Below are 16185 nucleotides of genomic sequence, written 5' to 3' on the forward strand. Positions count from 1 at the left end.
GACCAATATGCTTGAGTAACTGCACCAGGCAGAGGTGACCAGACCCTACCCATTTGTGTGGGTGCTTGGGGACTGATCACAGGTGTTTACAGTCATTAGTGGACAGGCACTGGAGCAAGGTACATCGCTTGGGATACTGGATGTGTGCTTCAAGTCCTATTATGTGTTTGATATCAACTTTACCAGACTGTGTGCTCCAGCATGGTAAGTACTACAGACCAGTGTATCAGCTGTCAGGAACAGAATCCCTGCAGTAAGACTGTTGCGAGCATGTCTTTTAGTCATGCTTAGTCCATATCCTTAGTAGATTGACCTTCAAAATGTAATTTTGTACACCTGTTCTCTGTGTAACATTGTTTTGACTCAACCCAAATGTAGACCATTATTGAATGGCAAAACAGCAGGACGTGTGTGTGCTGTCACCTAAGATAGCTGAAGTGTGTTAGTGAATATGCTAATCTATTGATTAGCTCTGGCACTGTCTGATAGGCAGATCTGTGTGCGTAACACTTAAGACAGTCTCACGGATGCATGCTTTGTTTTTCCTCGGATTGCAATCCGAGCATGCACATGAAGTTCAGTTGAGGCTTTAGTCTGTTTGGTTAATGAAATAATATAAATCAATTTTAATAATCAATCCTAGCTCATGAAATTACAAATACTTAGACAATAGGGCTTTGTTTCAATTTGCTATTTAAAAAAAATATATATTCTTGTGCGTTGTGGACAATTCTCTGCTGTGATGTATATGTTCTGAAATGCAGGCAATAGAAATAAACATTTGACATTCAACATTGTATCTTGATTGTGTGTCGGAAAAGGAGGGAGTGGTATGGTAGAAAAGGTAAATATGTATGTAACATTGAAATTAGGATTACACTGAAAATAACCCAAGGATTACATAAAAAAAATTACCCAGCTGCTGGGTCAATCCCCTAACCCAACACTCCGGGTTGTTTTAACCCAGCATTATAGTCTAATTTACCCAGCAGCTGGGTCAAGCGCTCAACCTGAGGCGATGGGTTAGAAGCACAACCCAAACCCGCTGGGTTGAATTAACCCAATGTTGCTTAAATCCAATATTTACCCAGCGCTGGGTTGTTGAAATGACCCAAATTGGGTTATTTTTAACACAGCATAGTTAATATTGGAAAAATAATATGAATTGCCATATTAGGCATTACTCAATTTCTACCTGCCAAAATGAAATAAAAATCAGTATCCTAATTTAGTTTTGGTTTCATGATCGTTTCAGTGCATGCATTCAACAAGCTTTGGACTTCTACAGGGCCGCCATCTTCAACAAGGCAATAGCTCTGAACTGGGTTACATTTTAGTTTTAATTGTTAAAATGTTGTAAATGATCTTTTAAACTTCCATAAAATAATTGCAAAATGGTTTTCTAATGATCAATTAGCCTTTTAAAATGATAAACTTGGATTAGCTAAAACAACATGCCATTGGAACACAGGAGTGATGGTTGCTGATAATGGGCCTCTGTACGCCTACATAGCTATTCCATAAAGAAACTGCCGTTTCCAGCTACAATTGTCATTTAGAACATTAGTAATGTCTACACTGTATTTCTGATCAATTTGATGTTATTTTAATGGACAGAAAATGTGATTTTTCTTTCAAAAACAAGGACATTTCTAAGGATTTTAATTGGATCATCCTGTTGCAGAAGAACTTTCCTACATTGCAGGAAATGTAAAACTTGTAATGTATTTGAGGTTTAAAAAGGATTATGAAGTTTGTCATTCCACTGAAATTTCAGACCCTTACAAAAAATGTATCAACCCCAACAAAACTGGCCATTAAATATAATTCACATTTCCTGTTGCTGCAGGATTGTTATCCTGCTGGAGCAAATTGGCTCAAATTAAGATCCTACACCTGTATATAGGGTCGCTTAATTCCTGGAGATTAAAATAAATTCCCTAGTTTTTCCGGAAATCCCGGTTGGAGGATTCCCGGAATCTGGAGTGAATAAAGAGGAAATCTGGTTTCCTACAACCAGGATTTCTAGAAAACCAGGGAATTTATTGAAAGTTCCAGGAATTTTGCAACCCTACCTGGATCTGTGACAATAAAACACACCCCTGAGAGCAAACATTGAATTCTGACCATAGTTTCATTTTGACACCTGATTTGTTTATTTTACCAATAGCTATTTCTTTCTTCTCTTATGTCATGTTGGTATTTCCTATTGCAGTGTTTCAAAATACACTGCTCAAAAAAAATAAAGGGAACACTAAAATAACACATCCTAGATCTGAATGAATGAAATATTCTTATTAAATACTTTTTTCTTTACATAGTTGAATGTGCTGACGACAAAATCACACAAAAATTATCAAAGGAAATCAAATTTATCAACCCATGGTGGTCTGGATTTGAAGTCACACTCAAAATTAAAGTGGAAAACCACACTACAGGCTGATCCAACTTTGATGTAATGTCCTTAAAACAAGTCAAAATGAGGCTCAGTAGTGTGTGTGGCCTCCACGTGCCTGTATGACCTCCCTACAATGCCTGGGCAAGCTCCTGATGAGGTGGCGGATGGTCTCCTGAGGGATCTTCTCCCAGACCTGGACTAAAGCATCCGCCAACTCCTGGACAGTCTGTGGTGCAACGTGGCGTTGGTGGATGGAGCGAGACATGATGTCCCAGATGTGCTCAATTGGATTCAGGTCTGGGGAACGGGCGGGCCAGTCAGTACATAGCATCAATGCCTTCCTCTTGCAGGAACTGCTGACACACTCCAGCAACATAAGGTCTAGGATTGTCATGCATTAGAAGGAACCCAGGGTCAACCGCACCAGCATATGGTCTCACAAGGTGTCTGAGGATCTCATCTCGGTACCTAATGGCAGTTAGGCTACCTCTGGCGAGCACATGGAGGGCTGTGCGGCCCCCCAAAGAAATGCCACCCCACACCATGACTGACCAACCACCAAACCGGTCATGCTGGAGGATGTTGCAGGCAGCAGAACGTTCTTCACGGCATCTACAGACTCTGTCACGTCTGTCACATGTGCTCAGTGTGAACCTGCTTTCATCTGTGAAGAGCACAGGGCGCCAGTGGCGAATTTGACAATCTTGGTGTTCTCTGGCAAATACCAAACGTCCTGCACGGTGTTGGGCTGTAAGCATAACCCCCACCTGTGGATGTCGGGCCCTCATACCACCCTCATGGAGTCTGTTTCTGACCGTTTGAGCAGACACATGCACATTTGTGGCCTGCTGTCATTTTTCAGGGCTCTGGCAGTGCTCCTCCTGCTCCTCCTTGCACAAAGGCGGAGGTAGCGGTCCTGCTGCTGGGTTGTTGCCCTCCTACGGCCTCCTCCACATCTCCTGATGTACTGGCCTGTCTCCTGGTAGCGCCTCCATGCTCTGTACACTGCTGACAGACACAGCAAACCTTCTTGCCACAGCTCGCATTAATGTGCCCTCCTGGATGAGCTGCACTACCTGAGCCACTTGTGTGGGTTGTAGACTCTGTCTCATGCTACCACTAGAGTGAAAGCACCGCCAGCATGCAAAAGTGACCAAAACATCAGCCAGGAAGCATAGGAACTGAGAAGTGGTCTGTGGTCACCACCTGCAGAACCACTCCTTTATTGGGGGTGTCTTGCTAATTGCCTATAATTTCCACCTGTTGTCTAATCCATTTGCACAACAGCATGTGAAATGTATTGTCAATCAGTGTTGTTTCCTAAGTGGACAGTTTGATTTCACAGAAGTGTGATTGACTTGGAGTTACATTGTGTTGTTTAAGTGTTCCCTTTATTTTTTTGAGCAGTGTAAATTCCTGGGTGACTTCTCAGGGGGTGCACAATTTTTCCTCAGGTTCAGCCCTAATACACCTTATTCAACTAATCAAGAGCTTAGTGTTTAGTTAAATCAGGTGTGTTAGTTCTGGGCTATAAATGCGTTGAATCATATACAATTGTTAAAGTGAAAATTTGACATGAGTGGAAGTTAAGATTCACCCCTTAGCTTTAAAATGGAATGTCATGCAACATCATACGTTATCTGTTAGTGTTGGGGGGGAATGGATATACTTACATTTTGCAATATCATTTTGGATGATATTATATACAGGAGATACTTTGACTCTGAGACATTTTCATTTTTTGGGTAGATAGCTCTAGCTAGCACTAGTTGGCTGTACCTGCACCAAAACTCCAGTAATTTTCATCTTATAGCTTGTTCTCATATTCTTTTTAATTCAATAATGACCCAACGTGTTCAGCACTTTTATTTCCATGACTGATCAAAAGTATTTTTCTCAATCTCTTTCTTGTCTCTCTGCACCAGGCATATGCTGAGTATATAAAACATTAAGACCACCTGCTCTTTTCATGACAGACTGAACAGGTGAATCCAGGTGAAAGCTATCATCCCTAATTGATGTCACTTGTTTAATCCACTTCAATCAGTGTAGATGAAGGGGAGGAGACCGGTTAAAGAAGAATTTGTAAGTCTTGAGACATGGATTGTGTATGTGTGCCATTCATAAGGTGATTAACCTTTGAACAGGTTATGGTAGTAGGTGCCAGGCACACCAGTTTGTGTCAAGAACTGCAAAGCTGCTGGGTTTTTATGCTCAATAGTTTCCCGTGTGTATAAAGAATGGTCTACCACCCATTGGACATCCAGCCAACTTGGCACAACTGTGGGAAGCATTGGAATCAACATGGGCCAGCATCCCTGTGGAATGCTTTTGACACCTTGAGTCCATGCACCGATGAATTGAGGCTGTTCTGATTGCAAAAGGGGAGTGGGTGCAACTCAATATTAGGAAGGTGTTCCTAATGTTTGGTATACTCAGTGTATCATGAGCAAAATGTTTGGAACATCAAATAAAATTGCAATAAAATCGCAGTATCGAATCGCTTACATATTGAACTGTGAGGATCATGAGAATTTCAAAAGATATCATATTGGCATCTAATTATTGTGATAATGTCGTATCATGAGGCCACATCAGTCCACAGTGATTTGAGTCAAATACCTTTTCATTCTCCCTCTTTCAGACTCAGAGACCACAGAAGACGAAGGTGGAGACCCCATTGAGACTAAAGAAGGAAGCAGAGGTCTTCAGGACCAGGCTATGCATGCAGGTATGGTGTCTTTTCCAAACATCCCTGTCTCAAATGCATGAAGGATAATGTATGAAACATCAACAGTTTCATGTGTGTAACTGTTACACATTGTCAAATACAGTGCCTTGCAAAAGTATTCACCCTCCTTGCCATGTTTCTTATTTTGTTGCATTACAACCTGTAATTTAAATAGATTTTTATTTGGATTTTATGTAAAGGACATACACAAAACAGTCCAAATTGGTGAAGTGAATTGAAAATAAAAACTTATTTCAACCACCCCCCAACAAAAAAAAACTGAAAAGTGGTGCGTGCATATGTATTCACCCCCTTTGCTATGAAGCCCCTAAATAAGAACTGGTGCAACCAATTACCTTCAGAAGTCACATTATAGTTAAATAAAGTCCACCTGTGTGCAATCTAAGTGTCACATGATCTGTCACATGATCTCAGTATATATATACACCTGTTCTGAAAGGCCCCAGAGTATGCAACACCACTAAGAAAGTGGCACAATGAAGACCAAGGAGCTCTCAAAACAGGTCAGGGACAAAGTTGTGGAGAACTACAGATCAGGGTTGGGTTATAAAAAAATATCCCAAACTTTGAACATCCCACGGTGCACCATTAAATACATTATTAAAAAATGTAAAGAATCTGGCACCCCAACAAATCTGCCAAAAGAGGGCCGCCCACCAAAACTCACTGACCAGGCAAGGAGGGCATTAATCAGAGAGGCAACAATGAGATCAAAGATAATCCTGAAGGAGCTGCAAAGCTCCACAGCGGAGATTGGAGTATCTGTCCATAGGACCACTTTAAGCCGTACACTCCACAGAGGTGGGCTTTACAGAAGAGTGGCCATAAAAAAAGCCATTGCTTATAGTGTTCACCAAAAGGCATGGTGGAGACTCCCGAAGCATATGGAAGAAGGTACTCTAGTCAGATGAGACTGAAATGTAGCTTTTTGGCTGTCAAGATAAACGCTATGTCTGGCGCAAACCCAACACCCCATGACCCCGAGAACACCATCCAGGATGTTTTTCATTGGCAGGGACTGGAAAACTGGTCAAAATTGAAGGTGATGGATGGCGCTAAATACAGGGCAATTCTTGAGGGAAACCTGTTTGTCTTCCAAAGATTTGTTCACCTTCCAGCAGGACAATGACCCTAAGCATACTGCTAAATCAACACTCAAGTGGCTTATGGGGAAACATTTAAATGTCTTAGAATGGCCTAGTCAAAGCCCAGACCTCAATCCAATTGAGAATCTGTGGTATGACTTAAAGATTGCTGTACACCAGCGGAACCCATCCAACTTGAGCAGTTTTGAGCTGGAGCAGTTTTGCCTTGAAGAATGGGCAACAATCCCAGTGGCTAGATGTGCCAGGCTTATAGAGACATACCCCAAGAGACTTGCAGCTCTAATTGCTGCAAAAGGTGGCTCGACAAAGTATTGCTTTTGGGTGGGGGGGTGAATAGTTATGCACGCTCAAGTTTTCTGTTTTTTTGGTCATTTCTTGCTTGTTTCACAATAAAATATATTTTCCATCTTCATAGTGGTAGGCATGTTGTTTAAATCAAATGATACAAATAATAATAATAATCCATTTTAATTCCAGGTTGTAAGGCAACAAAATAGGAAAAATGCCAATAGGGGTGAATACTTTCACAAGCCACTGTACACCACATGACAAAATGTATGTGGACACCTACTCATCGAACATCTCTTTCCAAAGTCATGGGCATTAATATGGAGTTGGTCCCCCTTTGCTGCTATTACAGCCTCCACTCCTTTGGGAAGGCTTTCCAATAGATGTTTGAACAGTGCTGCGGGGACTCATTTCCATTCAGCCACGAGCATTAGTGAGGTCGGGCACTGATGTTGGGTGATAAGGCTTGGCTTGCAGTCGGCGTTCCAATTCATCCTCCTTGGTGTTCATTTGGGTTGATGTCAGGGCTCTGCGCAGGCCAGTCAAGTTTCCCACACCGATCTCGGCAAACCAATTCTGTATATACCTTGTTTTGTGCACGGGGGTCTTCCCCAAACTGTTGCCACAAAGATGGAAGCACAGAATCGTCTAGAATGTCACTCCAGAGAACGTGTTTCCACTGCTCCAGAGTCCAATGGCAGAAAGCTTTACACCACTCCAGCCGGCGATTGGCATTGCGCATGGTGATCTTAGGCTTGTGTGCAGCTGCTCGGCCATGGAAACCCACTTCATGAAGCTCCCGACGAACAATAATTGTGCTGACGTTGCCTCCAGAGGCAGTTTGGAATTCAGTAGTGAGTCTTGCAACCGACGACAGGTGATTTCTTTTTTTACACGCTACGTGCTTCAGCACACGGCAGTCCTATTCTGTGAGCATGTGTAGCCTACCACTTCGCGGCTGAGCCGTTATTGCTCCTAGGCATTTCCACTTCATAATAACAGCACTTACAGTTAACCAGGGCAGCTCTAGCAGGGCAGAAATTTGACGAATTGACTTGTTGGAAGGGTGGCATCCCTTGACGGTGCCACATGGAAAGTAACTGAGCTCTTGAGTAAGCCAATGTTTGTCTATGGAGATTGCATGGCGGTGTGCTGTCAACAGCAGGTGTGGGTGAAATAGCCGAATCCGCTAATTTGAAGGGGTGTCCACATACTATAGTGTACATTCTAGACATTTGTTTGCTTGATTGAAAGGTATTGCCTCAAATATTATATTTTGTGAACACCTGTGTAGTATTCAAGTTTCATGGTAGTTGTAGACTTTATAATCATCACATTCTCTGCACCAGATAGCTGAATATAATTTATGCCATGAGTTGGGTTCACAGAATTGTCTGTATAGAAAGGAAAATTACAATTTTATTTACATGGGTGCTATGGATTTGAATAGGAGCATTGCTCTTTATAAATCCAGGGCTGAGGCATATTTATCCTATCTGTTACTGACAGTTGTAGGTCTTGTGTAAGCTTACGGTGTGCTTATATGTAACTCTTTTTTGCATGTCTGAACGTTATATCTGAGTCAGCCTTTGTTATCTTAACTATGCCAACTGAGGTCCCGGATTATTTCAAGTAGAAAGTAATGACTGAACTATAGGCTCAACACACAATATTATACAGTAATTCTTTCATATTTTATCTTGCCACAGGGGACAGAATGATGGACAGCTGGGGCGAAGAACTTCAAACCACCTCCAAGCCCGCCAGGCAAGCAAACAGTGTGTAGCAAGCACAAAGGGGTCAATTCTGTGATTGGAGCATCATATGTTAATCTAACCCGACCAGTAGGGGAGTCCAATGACAGTCTGTCTTTAGCTAGCGGTTACTAGAACAGCAGGTTCAGTATCTATAAATGGACACTCAAACCATACTCCTTTAGGTTAACATTACCAAGAAGCCTGGATAATACACTTAGGAAAGAATAAAAGATTAAAGCACAACAAATACAACACAAGTAAATAACTGTTTTTCAGTTGACTTACTAGTATACTGTGCAACACATAATAATGCTTTAAGAAGTGGATTGTTGCCCCTGTGAAAACTCCCACTTGAGAAACTATGAAGTTACCGGGATGTGTATTAATTTGCTGTCACCACATGACTGGAGGTGCAGGTGATGTACTGAGCAGGATCACTCAAGAGTATGTATTATTTGAGTAACTGTAAGAACAGATTTCACTACTGACTAGTAAACATTCCTTAAAGACGCCATCTGCGATTGATACGTTTTGGGACTTTTGTATTAAAAATGTACTCTCAAATTGTTGTTCAATTTCAGCTAGTAGCTTTGAAAGTGGTACTCACAAGCCAAAACATGTCCCTGTTTTTGTGTGTAATTTGTGTGATATGTTACAAATACAATTTGTACTGCTTAAGATCCTAGAGTGCATCTTTAATTATATACATGATATATATCCATTGATTCTTAAAGAGTATAACTTGTAAATTCTTCATGAGCTTAGTTCAATTGTCGTACCCCATCAGAACCCAAAATAAAATGTAATTGTAAACAAACACTGTATTGCCTCAAACCATGGTTAAAACTATCATTAAGATCTCATGGATGGTCCGTCCTTGCGTCCATAGCTCTGTCTATGAGTTTGAGAGTGGTTACATTACTCCAGCCCCATCCCTTAGCTGTTTAACAAATCAGTGGTGGGGTGGCCCACTTTGTTATGGTTGAACTGCAGATTACCAGTTTAAGCATCAACTTGCTTTCTGGCCTTTATTCAGATTAATTCTCATTTTGGCTTACGCTTTCCTTCGACTCCCCCAGTGCGCAATTCTTTTTCTCAATTTTGACCCATCATTCATTGAATGAAAAGAAAGAAAGTGGCCAAATGTTTGATGCAAGCAAGCAATCAGGTAATGTACTCCAAACATTTCAAATTTTGGAGCATTGCCTTGCTTTGTTTGGACTTCACATGGGTGCACTACGTGGCTATACAAACTATGGTTGAATATTTTCCCGAGAATAAATCACTTTTCTCCCGGGTTACCTGGTATTTCCAGCCAAAACCAGAAGTTTCATTCAAAAGCATTATAAAGCATATACATAGGCCTATGTATGTATTTGATTAGAATAAATCACTTTTCTCCCAGGTTACCTGGTATTTCCAGCCAAAACCAGAAGTTTCATTCAAAAGCATTATAAAGCATATACATAGGCCTATGTATGTATTTGATTAGAATAAAAAATTATGTCCAGCAAGCTATACTAGGCTAGCTTTTCCTGCATGGGACTCCAAGAGCTATGGAGTGTTTTTTAATAAGGAGAGAGGCCAGCGTAGCACAAGTATGTGCGTATTAGTCAAGAGACAGAGGCTATAAGTTAGACGCTTTGAATGGAGTTAATGGAGATAGAAACACTGCGAGAGTGCTCGTGCGTGCACTGATTTAAAGCAGCGATATTTGAGTGATTCGGTCTTTATATTACTGCGGCAGACTATGCTGCAGAAAATGTAGGCCTACCTGTCACAAGAAAAAAAGTTACCATGATGAGATGATAGGTCTACATGCATTGTGAACTGTGCTCCATACTGAGATGGGCTGTCTGTCCCCACCCTGAGCATTGATGATTCATCATGCAGAGGCTGTAGAGAAGACAGATTTAGACATTGCATATACTGTCATTTAACAGTTCCATTTCATACCATGCTCTTCATTTAAATCATTTATTATAATTTACCGGTTTCTTGCAGTTCTTTTTCCTGGGAAAAGGGAGTGGTTTTGGGTGGTAAACTGGGTCCCCGCCATTCAACACAGATACAAACTGCCATCCAGAGCACTGTTTGCAATTCATTGTATGTGTGAGGTATCACTGACCCCTTTGGTTCTTTTCTGGTTGTTATGCATGCAGTTGTTGAATAGATCATTTTCTGAATGCCATGCATACTGTTTGCAATCTTATGAACAAACAAACAGAATGATGTTTGACGTCTTTTGTTTCATATACAGTGTAATTACATTGAAATATTTCAATTATATAATTATGTATGATAGTCCTAACATTACTCACACTGGCTCATGCATCATTTAGAACTCTTTAACATATATTTTCCAATAATTTTTTTTCAGGGGCCAATCAGAAGAGTTTTTGAGGGAATCTCCCCAACAAGTCTTCCCACCTGCCTCACCAAAAATTATCAAACGCCCATCCACTTCTCCAATGCCAAGCCGCTCAGGTTCAGCACCAAACACACCCCTCACCCCCCGAAAGAAAGTTGTTGTGCCAACAGACTACCAAGACACTGTCCCTGGTGAATTTGAGGAGAAGGTGAAACATCCAAAATCATCAGCCATGTCTCTAAGCAGTACTCAGGACTCCCGTCCTCAGACGCCAGTCAGTGTCAGTGAGTACTCTCGCAAGGAATACCAAACTAGGCCATCCCCCAAACTGACCAGAGCAAGCTCCAAGATCTTTGAGAAGGTACGTGGTTTCGAAGAGCGAAGGCGAAGTTATGATCATGAAGGCTCCATCTCGGGACGGTCCTGGGCCGGGTTCAATCGTGCCGGGTCCGTCGACTCGGACGATGGAGGGAGCCGGTTGGGCATCTCCAGAGAGAGTTCAAGGGAAGACCTACGAGAGGCTCTGAAGGAGGACGCTGCCGAACGGAGGTCTATGTTCAGACAGAGGGCTGCGTCCTTGGAGGACTGCAGGCCCCGTACCACCCAGAAGGTCCAGGAAATCGAGAACAAGTTCACTGAAGAGCTTCAACGAATCAAGAAGCTTGTGGGTAAACCTCACATGAAGAAGTCCTTCTCCACCGAGCAGCTCTCACTCAGGGCTAGTGGCAGGCAGCCTTTGAGGAAGATTGAGCCCCTCCCACCTCAAATTCTCCAGAAGCTCCAGGAACGGGAACGGGCCCAGCACGAGAAGCAGCAGAAAGAGATGGAACAGCCTAAAGAAGTAGTGCCACCAAAATCACCACGACTACAGCTACAAGAACAAGCACGGCAGGGGCAGCCTTCGCCCCAAATCCAAGAGATTGACCGACACTCCATGAGTAGCATAACATACAGTAGATTGGGAGAAGTAGCTGCCACTCCAGAATCTATGCAACTGGCTGACTTACCGGGACAGAGGCCAACAAGACAGGTAAATCAAGCCAGTCTTGTCAGGGAGATCCTTCAGAGGTCTCCATCACCAGCAAAGATGCAGATGCAGAGGGCTTACAATCCATCTGCAAATCACCAACAGCAGGCAGAGTCACCAAGCAGAAATGTTGTCGAGATGACGCTACACAAAGTTGAACGCAGGCCAGAAAGCCCTCTTGTTCAGAGGATATATTGTATTCAAGAATCACAGGACAACCAAGAATCTCCTGTGCAAAAGTCCCCAAAGGAAGAATCGCCAGGAACAAAAATACCTGTAGATGTAGCATTAAGAAAAGTAGAGGATAGACCAGAAAGTCCATTGGTACAGAGAACGCCAACCGTTGTACAAGAGCGTATAATCCAGCATCCACAAAAACCTCCACGGCAGGCTACCTCTTCTACAAATATTCCAGTTTCCCCATCTGAGGAGAAAATGGAAGTGGAGTTGATCAAGCCAGCCCCCAAGCTAATCATACCTACCATCATTGTCGAGGAAGAGCCCATGGAAGATGAAGTTCCTCTTGAGACTGACAGGTCTAAGAAGGCAACCAATTCGAAAGAAGGTCAAACACAGAAGACCAGGGGGAAGGGTCGCCGCAGTAGTCCCATGTCTCCAGAGTTAGGTGGGAATTATTTTCAATCTGTCTTTATTTTTCAAAATGAAAATGTATGTTGTGTATATTAGAGGCTTGTATCTTATTTTACTTGTCTTTGCAAAGTTCAATTCTCATTGGTATTCCTTAGTTCTGAACACAGCCATGAATGTCTTTGTAATTACGTTTTGTAATTTGTGCAGATTCTTCAGACGACTCTTACGTGTCTGCTGAAGAGGACCCCTTGGAGGCCCCTATGTTTGAGTTTCCTCTTAAGGACACTGTGGTAACTGCTGGTACTGAGGTCCTGCTGAGAGTCATCATTGCTGGCACACCTCCCCCAGAAGGCAAGCTATCTCTAACTCTATGTATCACTTTATAACAAAGTTTATATCGAGAACCTAAAAGGGATCATCAGCTGCCCCCATGGCAGAACCTTTGATGAACCCTTTTGGGATCAAGGTTGAACCCTTTCCAACCCAAAAGGATTTCTCGTTGAAAGGGTTCTCCAATGGGGACGGCCGAAGAACCATTTTGGAACTCTTTTTTTTCTAACAATGTAGTCACCAGTTTCACTCCAGTTTGTTGAGCACAAATTATTTTTTTTATATCGCCTCAACTCTTATTTGTCTGTGTCCATATCTAGTTACCTGGAGGAGAGACAATATCAAAATCCAAAACAGCTTAAACTATGGGATCAAAGTGGAGGGAGAGCGTTATTCACTTTTCATCAAATGTGCAAAACCAAGTGATGCTGGAACGTACTGTGTGACAGCTGCCAATGAGGCTGGGAAAACATCTAGCAGTGCCACACTTTCGATCAAACCAGGTAAGCATGAGTTGCAACATTGCATTGGTTGGGTCACCCTTCACTTAAATTTTATTTAATAATACCTTGTTGTTATTACTAAACAAGAAGTAGTACTGAAGGTTAGAGACCTTCTGATTTACCGGCCCTTACCTTGAACCTTATGTCTGCTTAATGTCCTTGTACTGGAGATTGTAGCCTGAGCTTTAGCCTTTGGAAATTGCACCTGACTTTTGCTAACCTTTGCATTCTACACTCTTAGAAAAAATGTGCTGTCTAGAACCTAAACTGGTTCTTTGGCTATAAAAACTTTTTTGGAACCTTTTTTTCAGATGGGTGTAAGTCATTTGGATATTTCAGAAAAGTGAATTAAAGGATGATGTGGACATTTTTGTCACTCCACTGACCCGTGTGTCATTGTCATTGTTATTTGCCCTGCCATTTCAAAAGGATGTACATTGTTATTTCCTTCTTCATAAAGCTATTTCCTAATTTCTCCTCACCCACTCATAACCTCCCTCTCTCTCTCTTCCTCCCTCTCTCTAAAATGTGTTCAAGCAATATATTCCAGTTGAGCCAACTCACTTAGTTGAGTAGTTACCATAGCAACTAGGAGGCTAAATTGAACCAATAAATTGTTAAGACACACTGGTTTCATTGCAATATGAATCCACTGTTAAGATATGACGCAAGTAACATCTTGTCTAGGGTAAATTACATCATGAACTTGTTTGTTAAATATAGGCTAGTTAAAGTATAAATTCAACCATCAAACACTTTCAGTTCATTATTGCATCTAGAACCTATCTTACTCAAATGAGAAACTTAGACCCTTTTGCCCCCAGAGCCATCAAGATGGTCATATTCTCTACAGTGTACAAATGAATGAGAATATGAATCCTTGTATTTGAGAGAGAGAGAGAGAGAGAGAGAGAGAGAGAGAGAGAGAGAGAGAGAGAGAGAGAGAGAGAGAGAGAGAGAGAGAGAGAGAGAGAGAGAGAGAGAGAGAGAGAGAGAGAAGCCTTAACACCTGAGATTAACAATAAAACACTCATGATAATGCTAACAAGCACACATTATAGTACATGATTTGTCATGTGTACTTTAAAAACTATTTTGTGTATGAAATACATATTTATGAATAGTTCATATATAGTTTATTACTGCTTATTCATGTAAAGTTATTATAAAACTGATGAAAGATATTTAAGCCATGTCATACTTATGAATTGAAATGCTTGTTAGCCTATACGTATTGATTTTTTTATAGAAGTAATTATGAAATACCTGTTTATTAGTGGTAAAACATACAAGACACACTGTAATGGGGCGTCAGGTAGCCTAGTGGTTAGAGCGTTGGATTTGTAACCGAAAGGTTGTAAGATTGAATCCCCGAGCTGACAAGGTACAAATCTGTCGTTCTGCCCCTGAACAAGGCAGTTAACCCACTGTTCCTAGGCCGTAATTGAAAATAAGAATCTGTTCTTAACTGACTTGCCTAGTTAAATAAAGATAAAATAATTTTCCAAAAATATTATAAAGTGTTGCAGAATATTCCAAATAAGTTTTAGGTACAAATGAATTACTCATCATTCAGCCATGGTTTTGTTTGGTATTTCTTCCTATATGCAATGCTACTCTTTTTTTAGATGTCACATTATGGGCATTCAAGTCACATTTAGTGTGTTGGCATACTGTTGGTGTAAGAGGAGGCCTTTTCACAGCATTTACTTTTTACTATATATACATTGACACTAATTCACATGCACTCTTGAAATATTTTCATATTTACAGTTACCAATATTTAATATCAGAGAGAGACAAACTCAGGATACTAGACAACGAGGATTTTGAGTCAGCTAATATAAATCTCTATAAGTTTGGAACAGTATTGGTACAGGGCAATCGCTAACAGATTCAGCTGGACTTTCACCTAATCAAAGAAATAGCTCAGCAGGAGAAGCTCTCCCTTGAGAAAGATACCCCCACCCCGAGTGGGTCAGACCAGACCTCTTCATTACATAAACCCACAGACGAGCCACCCCAAGCAGAAAGTTAACCTCCCAACACAGAGTACTACTCCCTCATTGAAATGAGGAATAAATTCACCCAGCTGGAGGTAAGGCAGGTGGAGCTGGAACAACAGGTGATTACACTCCAGTCAGGACAGACTCAGACACAGTCCAACACAACAATACCCCCTTAACTAGACCTGGAGAGCAGGAGGTGGAGATAGACATATCTGCACTCTGTACTGTAGTGAGACAACATCTACAAGAGAAAGAGCAGGAGAAGAACAGAGCACTAGAGGAGAGGATCAGACTGCTGGAGGAGAGGCTGAGGGGAATTGTAACGGTTTTCTAGTGGTGATGAAGGAGAGTCGGACCAAACTGCAGCGTGTCGATTGCGATCCATGTTTAATATATAACAAAGAAACACGAACTTACAAAAAACAATAAACGAAACCGAAACAGCCTATCTGGTGCAAACTAACAACGAGTACACATAGGACACTAAGGACAATCACCCACGACAAACTCAAAGAATATGGCTGCCTAAATATGGTTCCCAATCAGAGACAACGATAAGCACCTGCCTCTGATTGAGAACCACTCCAGACAGCCATAGACCTTGCTAGACAACCCACTAAGCTACAATCCCAATACCACCACCAAAACCCCAAGACAAACACACCACAATTACAAAAACCCCATGCCACACCCTGGCCTGACCAAATACATAAAGATAAACACAAAATACTTTGACCAGGGCGTGACAGAACCCCCCTAAGGTGCGGACTCCCGAACGCACCTCAAAACAATAGGGAGGGTCCGGGTGGGCGTCTGTCCATGGTGGCGGCTCCGGCGCGGGACGTGGACCCCACTCCTTTAATGTCTTAGTCCCCTCTCCCTTCGTCCCTGGATAGTCCACCCTCGCCGCCGACCATGGCCTAGTAGTCCTCACCCAGAACCCCACTGGACTGAGGAACAGATCGGGACTGAAGGACAGCTCGGGACCGAGGCAGCTCGGGACTGAGGGGAAGCTCGGGAGTGAGAGAAAGCTCGGGAGTGAGAGAAAGCTCA

The 16185-nt window shown here is 42.0% G+C and overlaps 1 protein-coding gene across 1 annotated transcript in view; it reads left to right on the plus strand.

Moving 5' to 3' along the window:
- spegb (striated muscle enriched protein kinase b) overlaps window positions 1–16185 on the plus strand; it is a 135048-nt gene that overhangs the window by 33278 nt on the left and 85585 nt on the right. Inside the window, exons 2-6 of the mRNA XM_024403168.2 lie at window positions 5043–5129; window positions 8254–8311; window positions 10682–12324; window positions 12498–12641; window positions 12941–13123. Of these exons, the coding sequence (XP_024258936.2) occupies window positions 5043–5129; window positions 8254–8311; window positions 10682–12324; window positions 12498–12641; window positions 12941–13123 (2115 nt within the window). The remainder of the gene's footprint in view (window positions 1–5042; window positions 5130–8253; window positions 8312–10681; window positions 12325–12497; window positions 12642–12940; window positions 13124–16185) is intronic.

Source organism: Oncorhynchus tshawytscha, linkage group LG03 (assembly GCF_018296145.1).
Source record: "Oncorhynchus tshawytscha isolate Ot180627B linkage group LG03, Otsh_v2.0, whole genome shotgun sequence".
In the NCBI taxonomy this organism is placed as follows: Eukaryota; Metazoa; Chordata; class Actinopteri; order Salmoniformes; family Salmonidae; genus Oncorhynchus; species Oncorhynchus tshawytscha.